The following is an 18,538-nucleotide window of genomic DNA, read 5'->3' as shown; positions in this document are numbered from 1 at the left end:
AAGAGGGGCTTCTGACAAAAAGCCAGTGTCTTGGCTGTGATGGAGCAGAAGAGAGGCCGGCAGGCACGGGTAGGAGCTGAGCTTGTTCCCTTTGTCAACTACGTGTATGACTCCGGAAAAGATCGTGTCAGCAGGACGGGAGAGAGGGTAGGAAGGTGTTGCAGAGGAGGGGACACCTATTTCCTGAGCTTTGGCAGGCAAAGGAGAGAGGGTCTGGAAATCCCACTCCATTCTCTCCCTCTTGCCATGGGAGGGATGGGATCTGGCTGGAGAAGAGGGGGTTCCCAGCAGCTCAGCTGTGACAAGGCCGTGACCAGCCCGTCCCATCCCGTCAGGGCTGTTTTCCTCCCTGCTATGCCATCCAACCTTTTGCCCAGGGTGGAAGCGAGGAGGACAAGGTGAGCACGGGCTACTCACAGCTCCAGGGCGTGGGGCTCCTCAGCAGCCAGGCGGCCCAGAGCTCCCGGAGGCCGAGAAGCCTGTGGCCTCTTGGTCTCAAGGGTGGCATCCCCAGCCCCAGCAGCAATGCGGTTGAGAAGGGGACCCTCAAACGTCACTTTCCTGCTGGGTGCGATGGCTGCCAGGGGCTGAGGCTTCCCGCCCCGGCCCAGCACTTTCTGTTTCCAGAGCGTGGCACAGCGGTGGACGGCACGATGTAGACTGTGAGCCGCCTACAACACAGCCTCTGGTCAGCTCATGCCACACCCTGCCTGCTCCCCACAGGAAGGGGCCCTGGGCCTACCTGGACCTGCTGCTGGGCCTGCAGCTGCTGCCGGGAGGCCTTCATGCTGGCTGCAAAGCGCAGGAGCCGCGTGGCACCCTCCTGGAGGAGCTGCCCCTGGTAGGCCTGGAGCGCCCGCTGCAGCCGCGCCTTCTTTCTCCTCCTTTCCAGTACAAAGGCCAGCCACGTGGCCCACACCTCCAGGGAGGGCAGGAGGTGAGGCCCAGGTCTCCCTGCTTAGAGCTCCCCCACAGACCAGGTGCCCTCCCTCCACCCAAGGCAGGGCTAAGGCCTGAGGGAGAGGCAGGGATGGTAGGATGCAGAGCCCCAATTACCTTTGCCTGCAGCGAGAAGGCCCAGAACCACAGGGCCCGCACCGTCGCCCGCTGCTCCTGCCTCCTGGCTGCCAGCTAGGACCAGAAAGACCAGATCATTTCCCTATAGCCCCTTCAGGGAGGCCATGCTGATCACGGGGCCCTGCCCGGCTCGTCCCTCTTGGCTCCCTCTCTAGTCGAGGCTCCCACTTCCTCCACTAGGAAGGGCCAGCCTTGTGCCTGGCGGTGAGATGCTCAACACATGCTCCATCTGTGGCCCGAGGAATGACCTTCACGAAAGAAGGTGGCAAAGGGCTCCTGCAGGGGGATGCGTGGAGGCAGCGGCCTGAGGTCCGGGGAATGGTGAAAACAGGACAATAGGACGGGAAGAGGGAGCTGGGGACGTGTGGATGCTGCTGTGTGTGATCCCTCTTGGCTTTTTAAAAAGCAAGATCCCAGCAAAGCCTTAAAACACATTCCATGTTAATTTTTAAGATATTATGCTGATTTTTTTTTTGAGATGGAATCTCACTCTCATCCAGGCTGGAGTGCAGTGGCATGATCATAGCTCACTGCAACCTTGACCTCCCGGGCTCAAGCAATCCTCCCGCCTCAGCCTCCCGAGTAGTTGGGACCACAGGTGTGCACTGCCTACACCCAGCTAATTTTTCTGTTTTGTTTTTGTAGAGATGGGGTCTCACTATGTTGCCCAGGCTGGTCTTGAACTTCTGGGCTCAAGTGATCCTCCTGCCTCGGCCTCCCAAAATCCTGGGATTATAGGCGTGAGCCATCATGCCCGGCCCACTGATATATATACATATATATATACACACACACACACACACATATACATATATATACACATATATACACATATATACATATATATATATATATATATATATTTTTTTTTTTTTTTTTTTGAGACAGAGTCTCACTCTGTTGCCTGGACTGGAGTGCAGTGGTGCTATCTCGGCTCACTGCAAGCTCTGCCTCCCAGGTTCACACCATTCTCCTGCCTCAGCCTCCCGAGTAGCTGGGACTGCAGGCGCCCGCCACCACACCTGGCTGATTTTTTTGTATTTTTAGTAGAGACGGGGTTTCACTGTGTTAGCCAGGATGGTCTCGATCTCCTGACCTCGTGATCCGCCCGCCTCGGCCTCCCAAAGTGCTGGGATTACAGGCGTGAGCCACTGCGCCCGGCCTCCACTGATGTATTTTTTAATACAACACTGTAGAGAGAGAAACCGGCCTTGAAGTAACTGTTCTTATGCAGACTGCAGATGGAAGGAAGCCGATGTGCCTGGAAATGACAGGAAGGTGGTAGAGGAGGTGGCCCTGGGGAGGGTGATAGTAAAAATACTGAACTAGAGGTGTAGGCTGAAGGTCATTCACTGCCCAGGCCTCACAGGTCAGAGGACGGAGAAGGAAGTGCAGAGGGGACATCTCCTGGGTTCCCACCTGTTGTCTCCACTGGCGGAAGCAGGTCCGGCTGAGTCTCTGTGCCAGCAGTTGGGTGCTCTGCCTGTGCAGGAGCTGGGGGAGAGCAAGTGCACAGAGAGTGGCGTCCTGACCCAGCCTAGACAGCCTGGGGTGGGTCCTGATCTAACCCAGCCTCTGCCCAGCTAAATGTCCTCCCATTGCTAGGAGTCCTGGATGGTGCCGGGGGTCTCCTGCATAGGCAGGGAGTGCTGCCTAGAGGACTCACTCTGTAGGTCCCCCAGCACTGATAAGCCACGGGTCAGCATGAACCGGGTTTTTCCACTGAGCCGTCTTCCCTGGGAGACACTGGATTCTGGGGCTGGCTACTCGCTAGGCTCCACCAAACGCCCAGAAAGGCTCCTGCAGCTTTGTCTTACAGGACCCCAAACCACCCACCACTCATACCGGCTGCATGGAGTGCTGTCAGGAAAGACCCCTTCCTGAGAAATGGTCTCCTGGCCTGGACACCCCTTGCCAGGCAGGCAGAACTTGGAGAGTTGCCACCGTCAGCCTCACCCTCTTCCTGACACACTGCAGATGGTGCATCTTCCACCGGGCCAGCCCCTCCAGCAGCAGCTGCCGGCGGTGGTGTTGGACTGCCCTCTCCAGCTGCAGTCTCTGCTGGGCTGACCTCCGGCTGCAGTCCCACCAGCGCTGAAACCAGGTCCGCAGACAGCCTAAGGCAGATCCAAGTCAGAGTTTGCTGTTTTGTGGGATTTCCACCAGTGACTACATAATGGTGAAGGTGCAGACAGCAGAGATGGCTGTGCGGGGATAGAGTTCGGGTGTCCAGCCCACATGGTGAAACTACCACACGTGGACCATGGCCCCTCTCTAGGGACAGCTCTGGCCACCTTTGCCAACAGTGAACCCCCCGGGGACTGGAACCAGATCTGTTTACTGTTGTGCTCCCCAACAGCCCTCTGAGAGCCACAAGCCTGTCCACAGCCTCCACAGGGGTGCCAGGGGCACCCTAAGAGTCACGTGCAAAATGCTGCTGGGCACGTGGAAGAAGACCCTCAGTCTGAGGGGGGAGGAGGAGGAGCCCCCACTTCAGCTGCAGCTTGGAGGAGAGGGCAGCCTGTTTTGCCAGGGTGGAAACCAAGGCCCAGTCACAGCAGTCAGACCAGCCCAAGCCACGGATGGGGAGGACAGCGCTGGTCGCCAGGCCATGCCCTCTGGCTCCCTGGGTTCTTCAGGAATGGGCCACATCCTGCATTTTGTTTTTGTGTCACCAGATTCTCCCTTTGGTGAATCTTTCTTAGGCCCTGAGAGAACTTTCTTTTTGAGACAACAGAACAGGGTTGAGAGCAGGGCACAGATGCCAAGATGAGGAGCCCTCCAGGCCCACTGAGGCAGGCAGGGAAGACGGCAGATCACAAGTGGGAGGCACCCACGTTAGTGCTGCATGCTGATGCCTGGGCTCTGTCCTAAGTGTGTATCTCTCTACCTGTCATCTCACTTGATCTCCATGACAACCCCAAGAGGTAGGCACTGTTATCCCCATCTTACAGATGAAGACATTAAGACTCAGAGAGGGGGCCTGCTGGAGGCCACACACACAGCCAGGTTATGACCGCCAGCCTGTACTTCTTCAGCACTCTGCATAATGGGTCTTGTGACATCTTCCCCTCAGTCCCTCCTCCCAGTCCCACCCTTGGCCTGCCAAGGTGTGCCTGAGACACTGAGGCCTTAATACAAGCCAGTCAATTGTTCCCCAGGTATTTACTGTGTACCTACTACGTGTACACTGTCTTGCAGCCCAGTCTCCCAAGTCTCTCATACCATCTGTAATGGACCCAAGCCTGCCACCGCCTCCTTCTAAGGAAAGTCCTTCAGAGAGCAGCGGCTTCGGGCAACACTCAAACCCGTCGCCTCTAACTTCCCACCACGGCCAGGAGTGGGCACCTGACCCTTAAGGCAGCTGACCCAAACTGGCCAAAAGCCTCTGGAGCTTGAAGCTGCACCGTCAGGTGCCCAAAGGGTCAGGTGCAGAAGCTCCAGAGCCCAAGGTCTGGCTAAAGCCCTCGGCTTCTTTCTTAGTAAACTAGAAACACAGTGCTGGTTTCTGAGCTGAGGAGAAGCTCCAGGACCCAGCAGCACATTCGTGGCGCAGTAATGCAGCCATGTGGGATGGCTGACCCCAGGGTTTTGTCCCCAGGATGTGTGTTGAAACATGCTCATTAACACACACGCTGCAGTCAGAACCAAACCAAAGCTGATTCAGTTTTGTCCTGGAGCAAACTCTATTAAACCAACTTAACCACTTGGTCAATTTCTCTATGGGCCAATTTAAACAATTTCTAAATGTTTTCACTTTTGTTTGTATTTTCATTTATTCTAAAAATGAGCTGTCCCCTTCAGCGTGTCAGATTCTCCTACTATGGGACCCCTAGCTGTGTTAGGAGACAGCTCCCCATGGGTCTGCCGCGTGTCTGTGCATCTTGCAAGCAGGGGCATGGACTCCTGTTCTAGACTATCTTTCCAAAGATTTTTTAAAAGAGACTAGGTCTTGGCCAGGTGTAGTGGCTCACGCCTGTAATCCCAGCACTTTGGGAGGCCGAGACGGACGGATCACGAGGTGAGGAGATCGAGACCATCCCAGCTAACACGGTGAAATCCTGTCTCTACTAAGAATACAAAAAATTAGCCTGGCGTGGTGGCACACACCTGTAGTCCCAGCTACTCTGGAGGCTGAGGCAGGAGATTCGCTTGAACCCCAAGAGGTGGAGGTTGCAGTGAGCCGAGATCGCACCACTGCACTCCAGCCTGGGAGACAGAGTGAGACTCTGTCTCAAAAAAGAGAGAGACTGGGTCTCATTCTCTTACCCAAGCTGGAGTGCAGTGGTGCGATCATAGTTCATTGCAGCCTCCAGCTCTTGGGCTCAAGTGATCCTCCCACCTCAGGCTCCCAAGTAGCTGGGACTATAGGTGTGTACCACTGTGCCCTGCAATCTTTCCAAAGATGTATATACAGCAGGCAGCAGGACTTCCTGAGATCGAATTAGAAAGTCTCTGGCCCCTAAACATTTAAGGGCCCAGCTACACAAGGAAGCAGGACGCTAACACGGTGGGGGCTGCCCTGACAAGCAGCAAGGACTTTCCCATCAAAACAACCCCCTCCCCAACCACCCCAAGCTCCTCCATTCCAGCTTCTTTTCTTTATTTCTCTGTAGATCTCAAGCTCTAGCCTTCCATTTTAACATAAATTGGTTGGCAGTCAGTTGGGAATAGATTTCTAAGATATACTGGACTGAACAGTGCCCCCTCCACACCTGCTGTATTCATGTCCTTCCTGGAACCTCACAATGTGACTTTTATCTGGCACTAGGCTCACTGCAGATGTAATTGGTTAGGATGGCGTCACACTCAAGTAGGGTGGGCCCTTCATCCGATATGACCAGAGTCCTTCTAAGGGACCCAGACACAGGAAGGGAACGATATGTCAAGATGGGGCAAAGACTGGAGCAATGGGTCTACACGTCCAGGAAAGCCATGACAAGCAAGAAACAAGCTGGGAGAGGCAAGGAAGGACCCTCCCCTACAGCCTGTGGAGAAGCATGGCCCTGCCACACCTTGATCGCTGCCTGCCAGCCTCCAGAACTGAGAGGGCAATTTTGTGTTGTTTGAAGACTCCCAGTCTGTGGTACTTTGTCATGGCAACGACAGGGAACTGGCATGTATGAGGAGGAGACAGACTTATGCAGGCCACAGGGATCTCCACAACAGCGCTGTCTTCACATTCCTCAACATGACTTGCTTCTGGGGCCCCACTTACCCCTGTCCAGCACCTTCTGGGCCTCCCAGATGGCACAGTCCTCCTGCTGTCGGTAATATATCTGCACTGACACAGCTTCCCACCACTGGACCAGGACCTATGGGCAGGCAAGGAGCACAGCAAGAGTCACTATACCTCCTGGCTTCCGGGTCCACCCCAGGTCTGTGACGGTGGCTCCTGGAGAGGCAAGGCCAAGCTGTTGCCATTTGCTTCTCACACACGGTCCAGGAAGTAACTGCCTTGCACGCAGACCACTGAGCAATAGGACAGGGCCCCAGCCCCTCACAGGAAGCCCAGCATTTTGGCTGCTGGGACTCTTCTACCAGGATTTACATATCATACCATGCCATAAAGTAGTGAAGTCATTACATACATGGGTCTTAATTCTATTTTTTATATATATAAAATATATATATGTAATTTTTTTTTGAGACATAGTCTCGCTCTGTCACCTGGGCTGGAGTGCAGTGGCATGATCTCGGTTCACTGCAACCTCTGCCTCCCAGGTTCTAGCGATTCTCCTGCCTCAGCCTTCTGAGTAGCTGGGATTACAGGCATGCACCACCACACCCAGCTAATTTCTGTATTTTTAGTAGAGATGGAGTTTCACCATGTTGGCCAGGTTGGTCTCGAACTCCTGACCCCAAGTGATCCACCCGACTCAGTCTCCTAAAGTGCTGGGATTACAGGTGTGAGCCACTGCGCCCGGCCTCTATTACTATTTAGTAAATGGAACACACCTACGTTGTATACATTCTTTTGTATGAGTGATGCCTACAAAATCACAATAACAAAACACTTGCCCAGGGAATGCCTGGTGCCTGCTCTGCGAGCTGTCATGAACTCCATTCCCACCAAAAAGGCCTCCTCTTCAAGCTCTGAAGCCAAGCAAAGATTCCTGTGTTCCTCCTTCCAGGGGAAGGGAGGCACAGGCTAGCTTCGGGTATTTTTTCTTTTCTTTTCTTTTTTTTTTTTTTTTTTGAGATAACCTTGCTCTGTTGTCCAGGCTGGAGTGCAGTGGTGCAATTCGGCTCACTGCAACCTCCACCTCCTGGATTCAAAGAGCCTGTAATCCCAGCACTTTGGGAGGCTGAGGCAGATGGATCACCTGAGGTCATCAGTTCAAGACCAGCCTAGCCAATGTGGTGAAACCCCATCTCTACTAAAAATACAAAAATTAGTCGGACGTGGTGGCGCAAGCCTGTAGTCCCAGCTACTCGGGAGGTTGAGGCAGGAGAAATCGCTTGAACCTGGGGGATGGAGGTTGCAGTGAGCTGAGATGATACCACTGCACTCTAGCCTGGGTGACAGAGTGAGACTGTCTCAAAAAAAAAAAAAAAAAAGAAAAAGAAAATACTGGTTCTGATAAGAACTAGTTCACTTATGATGTGTTATGTTTCTATTTAATGCATATTGGTTTGTAATTCAGTAAAAAACTAAACATGTGCCCACATGGATGTTTGTGTGTGTGCTGGAGGAAAGTTACCCATTTTCTAGGTTCCTTATTCAGTTCAAATCTCTGGCACCACCCCCTACATCCCACGCCCTCACCAGAACACAGTCCCAACTCTCCTGGGTGACCAGCTTGCCTCCTTATACCTCACCTTGGAACATATGGTCCTTCTGTAATGAGTACTTGCTTGAAAGGTTTTTTTGGCTTCATCCACTCGGGCCATGGTGTTCTCTTTCCAGCGACGTAATGCCCCGCTGCAGATGCATGGGTGCGGGGAAGGCAGATGACACCAGGATAGAGAGAGAAGGGAGGCTTCTGTGAATCATTCCTACTTCTTCCCCTACTCCTGAGTCAGGGACTCTACACCTAAGAATGTCTGTTTCACCAACACCTATGTTTACTTGCACGTCTATGTCCAACAAATGGCTACTGAGCAGCTGCTCTGGGCTGGGCACCAAGAGTGCATGAGGGACCCAGCACTGCTGGAGACCAAACTCCAGGTGCTACGGGGATAACAGGGCATAACCAGGCAGTGGCAACACAGGTGACTCACACTGTGATAAGAGAAGTGTGGAGAGACAGGGAACCCGGAGGAAGGTTGCCTACGCCTCAGCTTGCTGCTGAGTTAGCTCAGGGAGTTCTTGCTTATTCCACCCTGTCTGAAGAGCGGGATGGGTGCTCTATGGGACTCCATATGAGGGATGGAGGCATTTATTTTATTTATTTACTTTTTAGAGACAGGGTCTCACTCCATCGCCCAGGCTGGAGTGCAGTGGCATGATCACGGCTCACTGTGGCCTTGACCTTCAAGGCTCAAGTGACCCTCCCACCTAAGCCTCCCAAGTACCTGAACCACAGGCATACATGACCGTGCCTAGCTAATTTTTTTACATTTAGTACAGACAAGGTCTCGCTATGTTGCGCAGGCTGGTCTGAAACTCCTGGTCTCAAACAGCCTCCTAAAGTGCTGGGATTACAGGCATGAGCCACCGCGCCCAGCTAAGGATGGAGGTGTTTAAAGTCCACGAGACCCACTGTCCATAGGCCACCAGGAGTATCATGTGCTGAACAAATACAAAGGAAGGAAATGAAAGGGGGCATGTGGGAGGACTGCTGGGAAGGAGTGAGGTTAGAGTTTGGCTTAGAAAGAGTGGCAGAAGCTGCGGAAGCACCCTCCACAGGGGTGAGTGGTGCAGATGGTCTGACAGGGCCTAGAGGTGACGCTGGAGAGTCAGTGACAGGCCTGCAGAGCAAGCTGGAAGGGAACTACTTGGAAATTGACAGGAAAGGGAGTCGCTGAAGCCTCTGGAGTGGAAGAGATGACAAGGTGCCTTGCAAAGCTGAATCTTGTAGGCGTGAAGCAGGGAGGAAAAAGTGCTCAGAAGAGCAAGACAAGTGGCCTTTAAGGCATGCAGGTAACAGCTGCTTTCCAAGGTCCTGCCCTGCACACAGCAGGGGCTTAAGACATATGAAGGCGAACCCGTGAGTGAAGTGGAAAAGCCAAGACCATGATATTAGCGACTAGGAACCCGGGATCATCCCCGACCTGGCCCTCAGCAGGACCCCCTAAAAGGCTGGGGTTTGGAGTGCATTCCTTGTTCCCCAGCTGGAGCTTGGGAGGCGCCCGGGAGACTCACCGCAGCAGCTGCCTGTTGTGCTGGCTCTCCCTGGCTGCCACCTCCCGGAGGATGCTTCGCACCCTGCCCTGGTAAGTCTGTAGGGGACAAGGAAGACTGAGGCTGCTCTTGGGCCCACACTTCCCCCTGTTTAGGCAGGCCTCAGAGGTGCATCTACCACAAGGCTGCCATGCCCAGAGAACTCAAAAAGGGTAGGAAGAGGCCAACAGCCCCTGGTCCCAGGGCCAGCAGACCCTCCCAGACGACAGGGAGAAACTGTCTCACAGGCCCTCACCTCCTAAGTCAAACCATGGGACTCCAGGGAAAGGAGCTGCTTTCGCTACAAGGCTAGTACCCACCGACAGCACTTGTTTCCACTTGGCCAAGCAAGAATCAAAGAACCCTGTGGCCTAAGGCCCGCTGTCTGGGGCACCTGCTTGGTTTGAGGTGTGTCACGTGACTCTGTTCTGGGACAGACAGGAAGAACAAGGAAGGAAAACAAAGTCTCCAGAAACCTCCCCTGTCCCCACAGCAAGATCAGGAGGGAAGCAGCAGTTCCTACCACCCATGCCTGCAGCGCCCTGTGCAGCACGCTGTGCTGGTGGTGCAGGTCTGCTCGCATCAGCTTCTGCCGCTCCGCTCCCCGCAGGGCCAGGCACTGCAGACAGAGGAGAAAGCAGCCACCGTGGGCTGGGGTCTGAGTTGGGGGTGGCTTCCTGCTTTGCCTCCATTTTATACGTCATCTGTGTGAGTGTAAATTAACCTCTCTGGCCTCATCTATAAATACGTGCTTCTTAGGGGTTCTGTGATGATTTGATGAGGTAAGGGCTTGATTTGCGGTAAATGCTCAATTAATGTGAGTTTAAACATGTTTTACACTCAGTAGGACTCCTGTAAATGGTTAGATCAGGAATTTTAGATGCAGTAAGTTCATATAAGAACAGCCTAGGATCTGAAAGAACACAAAATTTTGAGCCAATCAGCTCATAAAACTGAGTTAACACTTTCTATGCTGCCTGTTCTCCTCCTTCAGCTCAGAGGTAGGTGGTGTGGCCCATATGTTGCCTGTGAGTCCTGCTGACACACAGCCCACCTGTCCAAAAGTCATACACGGGTGGCACCTCGCACCAAAGCCTTACCTCCCTCCACTGGCTCCAGGCCCAACGCAGGAGCTGGGCCATGTGGAATTCTGCTGCCCGCACCCTGCCCGTCCTCCTGCGGGGAGATGGCAGAGCTCAGTGCTGCAGCCCCCACCCAGTGAGGGCACCCTCTATGGGCTCCTCCTCACAGTCCATAGCCCTACCTGGTTAAGTTTTTGGGGGAGCCGAGACCCTCTCTGAAGAGCTGCCAAAGAACTTGCAGTCTCAGAAAAAAGCACCTATGATCAAATTTTGGCCTACAACTTCCCAGGGCTTCAGGTGCCATTGAAGCTCACATGTGCAGGTGTGAAGCCCCCAACTGAGAAACTGGTTAAACATGGTCAGTGTGTGACAGGGAGTGAGATCCTCAGAACACACAGTGGACACTGAAAGGCCCCAAAGCAGGACAGTCTCTATAGTGACTGGGCTGCCTCCCCTCCTCTCTCTTAACTACGTGGTGTGGTTAAAAACTGCCACAACCCACCCACTGGCCACAGCTGCTGTCCCTATCCCTTATCTGCAGCAGTCAGCTATCACAATATGGGCCCATCAGTTTATTCCCTGGCTATGGTCACTTCTGTTTGTTTGTTTGAGGCAGAGTCTCGCTCTGTTGCCCAGGCTGGAGTGTAGCGGTGCCATCTCGGTTCACTGCAACCTTCACTTCCCGGGTTCATGCCAATTTTCGTGCTTCACTCTCCTGAGTAACTGGGATTACAGGCTTGCGCCACCATGCCTGGCTAATTTTTGTATTTTTAATAGAGAGGGTTTTCTCCATGTTGGTCAGGCTGGTCTCGAACTCCTGATCTCTGGTGATCTGCCCGCCTCAGCCTCCCAAAGTGCTGGGATTACAGGCGTGAGCCACTGTGCCTGGCCAACCTAGTTTTACTTAAGACTCTTTTAGGTTGAACTTCCAGAACTTACAACCAGAGTCTGGGGTAATGCAGTCCTCCAGACAGGCACTTGGAGCTGACGGTGCTGCTAGAACAAGCAAAGCTGGCCTGGGATGGAAAGGCTTGTAAGGCAGAACTGGCCACTCACTCTGTTCTGAGCCCTTGGGCACTTTCCCTCCAGAGGCAGAAAGCTTTCTTGAGCCGCCCGTGGCGGTGGTGGGCACAGGCCACTGTTTGCCACTCCTGCTCCTGGTGACGTGCTGCTGCCTGCTGGTGCCACATGAACCAAGACCTATACAGAAGCTGTCGCTCTGCGTGAAGGATGGCCTGAGGCAGGACAGGAAGGAGAGAACAGAATAAATCAAGTAGGAGAGAGGCACAGAAGCCAGGAAAGAATTTACAGGCCACAAATAATGACTAAGGCAAAAGGAATGGATGTCAGGACGTGGTCCAGCCCAGAAGCTGTCTGTAGGCTCCACTGAGAAAGGACAGATGCCCCAGAGCCTGCCCTGCCTCAACAGTCACAGGCAGGGGCCCTCCAGTGAGGTCCGAGCAACTTCCTGAGGAGGGGAGGCCGTGAGTGCAATGGCTTGAATCAGATCCTGCCCCTCCACACATCTCCTCAGGGACAGCCATTTACCATTCTCTCTGCCAGGTGGTTTTCTCGATGCTGAAACATCTTCTGCCTCCAGAGAGAAAATACTTGCTTCTCTAATGTCTCCCTAAAAAACAAGGAAGAATGTAAAGCACTTAAAACAAAAATAAAAATTAACCCAAACAGAACTAGAAGTTCCAAATAATTGGATTTTCCCTTTTATACCATGCTATCGTATAAGAGGTGAATTAAGTGGCTGGGCACAGTGGCCCATGTCTGCAATCCTAATACTTTGGGAGGCCAAGGCAGGAGGATCGCTGGAGGCCAAGACCAGCCTGGGCAACACAGCAAAACTCCATCTCTACAAAAAAATTTAAAAATTGCTGGGTGTGATGGTGTGTGCCTGTAGTCCCAACTACCTGGGAGGCTGAGGTGGGAGGATCGCCTGAGCCCAGGAGTTTGAGGCTGTGGTGAACTATGATCACGCCACTCCACTCCAGCCTGGGCAACAGAGTGAGACCCTGTCTCTGAAAAAAATAAAAGAGGTGAATAAGCTTAGATGAGGGAGAAAGCAACACAAAGAGAAAGGGAAGGAAAGCAGACAGCCAAAAAACCATAAACTGTTAAAAAGGCCAACATTTTCCAGGTTGTTTCTGGTATCAGCCAAGCCTTCACACCGTACGAAAAAGACTCAGACCCTGAGACTCCAGGTCTTCATTAATTCTATATTGACTTAACAGCACTGATAAAGGATTGTTCATGAGAGCCCTTTCCAGTGCATGCTGACCAACTCTTTGGGGACCTGTTGAAAAACAAGGGGCAGACCCCTAAGGCTGACTGAGCAAGTCTGAGGGGGGTCCCAGGAAATAGTATTTTAAACAAGTATTTCAGGTGAATTAGAAAAGTAGAAAGGTTGGCCGGGCATAGTGGCTCACGCCTGTAATCCCAGCACTTTGGGAGGCCGAGGCGGGCGGATCATGAGGTCAGGAGATCGAGACCATCCTGCCTAACACAGTGAAACCCCATCTCTACTAAAAATATAAAAAATTAGCTGGGCCTGGTGGTGGGCGCCTGTAGTCCCAGCTACTTGGGAGGCTGAGGCAGGAGAATGACATGAACCCGTGAGGCGGAGCTTGCAGTGAGCCGAGATCGTGCCACTGAACTCCAGCCTGGGCCACAGAGGTCGCAAAAAAAAAAAAAAAGTAAAGAAAAGTAAAAAGGTTTGGGAACCACTGTTTTGTCATCTCTGCCTAGGCCTACAGATCACCATTAACAACATCAAATCCTGCAGCAGCAGTGCTGGGACAATTGATCAACAGCCACTAGGGGCTACATGTTGGTGAAGCCACAGGATCCATGTTCAGCACTGGGGGATCTTGCTCCCCTGACATTTAACACGCAAGACACATCACTTAAAGCAAAGATTCCACTTCTAGTCAGAACACAGTCACTGGTCCTGGATCTGCCCTCTGGCCATATATGACAAAACTAGACAAAATACATATGGCAACTGTCTTCAGGCGCTGGACAGTAAGTGTAGATTCTGATGCTGAAAAGATAGGACACGGGCGAGGTGAGCCCCTAGGCCGCCCAGACTTTCTGCCTGGGGGCACCTTCTAAACAGTGAGGGGAAGGGAGGCTAAGCAGAGCCTCCCTCAGTCTCAGTGAGCTGAGGAGGCAAAGACTGGAGTTCATGACTGCCAGAGGGGCTGGAATTTGGGGTCAGGGTACTAGAAAGGAGACAGCTGAACAGAGGGAAATACCCAAAATTTTACTGAGGTTGTCCCAGGTCCTCAGATGAGGGCCTGGAGGCCTAGCAGAGAGTGACTGCTGCAGGGCCAAGAGGGGAACAGAGACAGCAGAAGCTGGACAGGGTTGAAAGACGGAGCTCTGGCCCAGCTAGAGTGCAGAGACCAGACACAAAAGCTGAGATCATTCAACCCCAGTTGACCTTAGTATAAAAACACTAAAAGATCATCTTTAGGCTGAAGGGAAATGATACAGATGAACATTCAAATGTACAGGAAGACACAAGGAACACTGGAAAGGGAAAATATGTGGGTAAATATAAGAGGCGGAATTTTTTTCTTCTCAATTTATAAAAAGAGTACTGATTATTTAAAGCAAAAATAGTAACGTTGTAGGCTGGGCCTGGTGGCTCATGCCTGTAATCCTAACACTTCAGGAGGCTGAGGCAGGAGGATTGCTTGAACTCAGGAGTTCAAAACCAGCCTGGGCAGCATAGTGAGACCTCGTCTCTACAATCAATCAATCGTTAGACATAAAATGTATGACAAAAAGTACCACTGGTTGGGGATGGTGGCTCACTCCTGTAATCCCAGCACTTTGAAAGGCTGAGGCAGGAGGATGTCTTGAGCCCAGAAGTTCAAGACCAGCCTGGACAACACAGTGAATCCCCACTATGATTTATTTCTTAAAAAAAAAAAATAACAACAATAAAAATATCATCAAGGATGGGGACAAAATAGAATTTTATTGTTTTTATGTTCTTGCACTAAACATGAAATGGTATATTAATTCTAAACAGAACTGGGCCAGGCATGGTGGCTCACGCCTGTAATCCCAGAACAGTGAGAGGTCATGGCAGGAGGATCACTTGACCCCAGGAGTTTGAGACCAGACTGGGTGACATAGTGGGACCCTTTTTCTACAAAAAATTAGAAAAAAAAAAATTAGTCTGGGCTAGGCACGGTGGCTCACGCCTGTAATCCCAGCACTTTGGGAGGCCAAGGCAGGTGGATCACGAGGTCAAGAGATGGAGACCATCCTGGCCAACCCAACATGGTGAAACCCTGTCTCTACTAAAAATACAAAAATTAGCTGGGCGTGGTGGCGTGTGCCTATAGTCCCAGCTACTTGGGAGGCTGAGGCAGGAGAATCGCTTAAACCTGGGAGGCGAAGATTGCAGTGAGCCGAGATTGTGCCACTGCCACTGCACTCCAGCCTGGCAACAGAGCGAGATTCTGTCTCAAAAAAAAGGCTTTTCAACAAATGGTGCTGGAAAAACCTGATAAACACAGAAAAAAATAAACCTTGACTCCTACGTCATATCATATGTAGAAAAAAAATTCAAGATGATCATTGACCTAAATGTAAATGCTAAAACTATAAAGCTTCCAGATAAAATATAGGAAGATATCTTTTCAGATCTTAGAGTAGCAAATATTTCTTAGGGAGGACCCTAAAATCACTAACCATAAAAAAAAGGATAAATTGGGCCAGGCGCGGTGGCTCACGTCTGTAATCCCAGCACTTTGGGAGGCCGAGACGGGCGGATCACAAGGTTAGGAGTTCGAGATCAGCCTGACCAACATAGTGAAACCCCGTCTCTACTAAAAACACAAAAATTAGCTGGTCGTGGTGGTGTGCGCTTGTAATCCCAGCTACTCAGGAGGCTGAGGCAGGAGAGTTGCTTGAACCTGGGAGGTGGAGGCTGCAGTGAGCTGAGATCGTGCCACTGCACTCCAGCCTGGGCAACAGAGCAAGACTCCATCTCAAAAAAAAAAAAAAAGATAAATTGGACTGTATCAATCCAACAGAAATCAAACACTTCTGCTCATCAAAAAAAAAAAAAAAAAAAAAAAAAGGCCAGGCGCAGTGGCTTACGCCTGTAATCCCAGCACTCTGGGAGGCCGAGGCGGGCGGATCACGAGGTCAGGAGATCGAGACCATCCTGGCTAACAGTGAAACCCCGTCTCTACTAAAAATACAAAAAATTAGCTGGGCGTGGTGGCAGGCGCCTGTAGTCCCAGCTACTCGGGAGGCTGAGGCAGGAGAATGGCATGAACCTGGGAGGCGGAGCTTGCAGTGAGCTGAGACAGCGCCACTGCACTCCAGCCTGGGCGACAAGAAAAAAACCATGCAAAACTAACCTATGATGACTGAAATCAGAATACTGGTTACCTATGCAGGGTAGGGACTGCCTGAAGGGGACATGAAGGAACTTTCTGGGGTGATAGAAATGTTCTATATCTTGACTGGAGTGTTGATTATATAGGTGCATAAATTATGAAAACTCGGCCGGGCATGGTGGCTCACGCCTGTAATCCCAGCATTTTGGGAGGCCAAGGCGGGCGGATCATGAGGTCAGGAGATCCAGACCATTCTGGCTAACACAGTGAAACCCCTTCTCTACTAAAAAAACAAAATACAAAAAATTAGCCGGGTGTGGTGGTGGGCACCTGTAGTCCCAGCTACTCGGGAGGCTGAGGCAGGAGAATGGCATGAACCCAGAAAGTGGAGCTTGCAGTGAGCCAAGATCACGCCACTGCACTCCAGCCTGGGCAACAGAGCAAGACTCCGTCTCAAAAAAAAAAAAAAAAAAAAAAAAAAACTATGAAAACTCATCGAACTTTATTTAAAATCTATGCCTTTCACTGTATACACATTTTATCTCAATTAAAATAAAAAACCAATTTTGTCTCATTCTCAGTACCTTTCACTGGAGGGTTATAAAAATTATTTTTAGCCATAATTCATGAGATTCCATCATAAAATCTGTCTATATTCCTAAAACATTAAAAATACCCTAAGAATATCAAAGATACATATTTACTTGGAACTTTAATTTGCTAAACTCCAAACCAATCCTCTGAAAATGTACTTACCATGAGAGTCACAAATTAAAACAACTCCAGGGGCCACAGGGACAGTTCATATTTTTACGCTAGGCCCTTGGTTTGCATTTTACATGTATTTTCCCATTTCATTTTCATGACAACCATATGAGATAGAGACTATGACCACATCATCTCAATTTTACATTCGAGGAGACTGAGGCTCAGAGAGACAGACTGACTTGTCCAGGGTCACAGAGCTGGCAGGCGACAGAGCATAGGTCTGAACTCAGGCTTGTCCAGCTTCTAAGCCAGACTCTCAATCACTCTGCTCATGAACAAGGAAAACAGGAATCCGAAAAACCAAGTTTTCTGAAAAGGTCCAACCAAGCCAAAACAGGTAAAAATCTAGATCAGGCCTACACCATCCTGCAAGCCTCCTGGCTATACCCTGTCTCCAAGTCGCCCTCTGCCCTTTTTCTCCAGAGTGATAGCTCTAAAACCACCCAAACTGCTCCCTAGCAAAAATCCTTTAAAGGCTCCTCTTGGCTATTTTGAAGGTACTTTTAATTTTTGGTTCTCACAGCATACAAAATACAAAAAAAGAATAGAACCAGGCACGGCTACTTGACAGTAAAAAAAGAAACGGGTACTGTGTGTGCGTGTTTTAAGTACTGAAGCCATTTTTTTTTTTTTTTTTTTTGAGATGGAATCTTGCTCTGTCACCTAGGCTGGAGTGCAGTGGTGCGATCTTGGCTCACTGCAATCTCCACCTCCTAGGTTCAAGTGATTCTCCTGCCTCAGCCTCCCGAGTAGCTGGGATGTGCGCCACCATGCCTGGCCAATTTTTGTATTTTTAGTAGAGATGGGGTTTTGCCATGTTGGTCAGACTGGTCTCGAACTTCTGACCTCAGGTGATCCACCTGCCTCAGCTTCCCCAAGTACTGGGATTACAGGTGTGAGCCACCGCGTCCAGCCTGAAGCCATTTTTGAATGAATCTTATACCAGCCCACAATACATGACTAGGTAAAGGCAAAGCTGCTCTGTCTGCAGAAGCCAGAAAAGACAAGAGATGTCCTTTCATCAGCCTCTATTCCCCGTGGCCACCACCTAAAACCATCTCCCTGGACTTCGTACTAAGGAACCCAGAGTTCTGGCTAACCTCAAACTAGCATTCAAAGCCCTCCAGATAGATAGATAGATAGATAGATAGATAGAGAGAGAGAGAGAGAGAGAGAGAGAGAGAGAGAGATTTATTTTGAGATGGAGTCTCGCTCTGTCATCCAAGGCTGGAGTGCAGTGGCGCCATCTCAACTCACTGTAACCTCTGCCTCCTGGGTTAAAGTGATTCTTGTGCCTCAGCCTCCGGAGTAGCTGGGATTATAAGCATGCACCACCATGCCCCGCTAATTTTTGTATTTTTAGTAGACATGGGGTTTCACCATGTTGGCCAGGCTGGTCTGAAACTCCTGACCTCCAATGATCCACCCACCTCTGCCTCCCAAAGTGCTGGGATTACAGGCATGAGCCACATCTGGCCTGAAATCCTCCAGATTAAAGATGACTGCAACTTCTCCCAATGCATGCCCCTCCATCTCACCCCTCTGTCCTAAGATAAAGTACACTGAACTTAAGGTAATTTCCAAAACTGTTATTTTACTAGTTCCATGCACCTGATCAAATATCTTTCGAATATCTATCTATAGGGTCAGCCCAATCTCTTCAGTCTGGGCCTCCCCATCTTGCCCACTCCAGCCACCATCCTCACCCTCTCACTCACAGGAAGCCTCCCCCAGATACTTCCATGCTCAGCCTCCCTCAGCACTAGCTCTGAGCACTGGAAGAACTTGTGGCTGACACAACTGGGGACACGTGGATCTGTTCTCTTGAATTGGTTCTCAGTTGTTTCTTGTATGTCAGTCTTATCTCCTCACAAAAATTTCACCCTCCTACAAAGTCATCAGAAAGATCT

The 18,538-nt window shown here is 51.0% G+C and overlaps 1 protein-coding gene across 50 annotated transcripts in view; it reads right to left on the bottom strand.

Annotated features, from left to right (window-relative positions):
- The window catches only part of SFI1 (SFI1 centrin binding protein), a 125,453-nt gene that overhangs the window by 4,281 nt on the left and 102,634 nt on the right, over positions 1 to 18,538 (bottom strand). For 46 of the 50 annotated variants that reach the window (XR_010156126.1, XR_010156124.1, XR_676487.5 and 43 more), the window contains 12 exons: positions 12,034 to 12,115; positions 11,542 to 11,720; positions 10,504 to 10,579; positions 9,927 to 10,022; positions 9,386 to 9,462; positions 7,900 to 8,002; positions 6,296 to 6,392; positions 3,034 to 3,194; positions 2,497 to 2,571; positions 1,057 to 1,131; positions 743 to 919; positions 418 to 671 (listed from right to left, as the gene is read on the bottom strand). Coding sequence is in view for 38 of the 50 variants with exons in the window: in XM_054675867.2 (XP_054531842.1) it covers positions 418 to 671; positions 743 to 919; positions 1,057 to 1,131; positions 2,497 to 2,571; positions 3,034 to 3,194; positions 6,296 to 6,392; positions 7,900 to 8,002; positions 9,386 to 9,462; positions 9,927 to 10,022; positions 10,504 to 10,579; positions 11,542 to 11,720; positions 12,034 to 12,115 (1,452 nt within the window). In the remaining 12 variants the exon portion in view is untranslated. The remainder of the gene's footprint in view (positions 1 to 417; positions 672 to 742; positions 920 to 1,056; positions 1,132 to 2,496; positions 2,572 to 3,033; positions 3,195 to 6,295; positions 6,393 to 7,899; positions 8,003 to 9,385; positions 9,463 to 9,926; positions 10,023 to 10,503; positions 10,580 to 11,541; positions 11,721 to 12,033; positions 12,116 to 18,538) is intronic. The other 4 variants (XM_054675880.2, XM_063808178.1, XM_063808181.1 and 1 more) reach the window with 2 other exon arrangements.

The sequence above is a fragment of the Pan troglodytes genome, chromosome 23 (assembly GCF_028858775.2).
Source record: "Pan troglodytes isolate AG18354 chromosome 23, NHGRI_mPanTro3-v2.0_pri, whole genome shotgun sequence".
NCBI classification, from domain to species: domain Eukaryota; kingdom Metazoa; phylum Chordata; class Mammalia; order Primates; family Hominidae; genus Pan; species Pan troglodytes.
The sequence above is the reverse complement of the archived record's forward strand: the minus strand, read 5'-3'. Positions and strand labels throughout refer to the sequence as shown.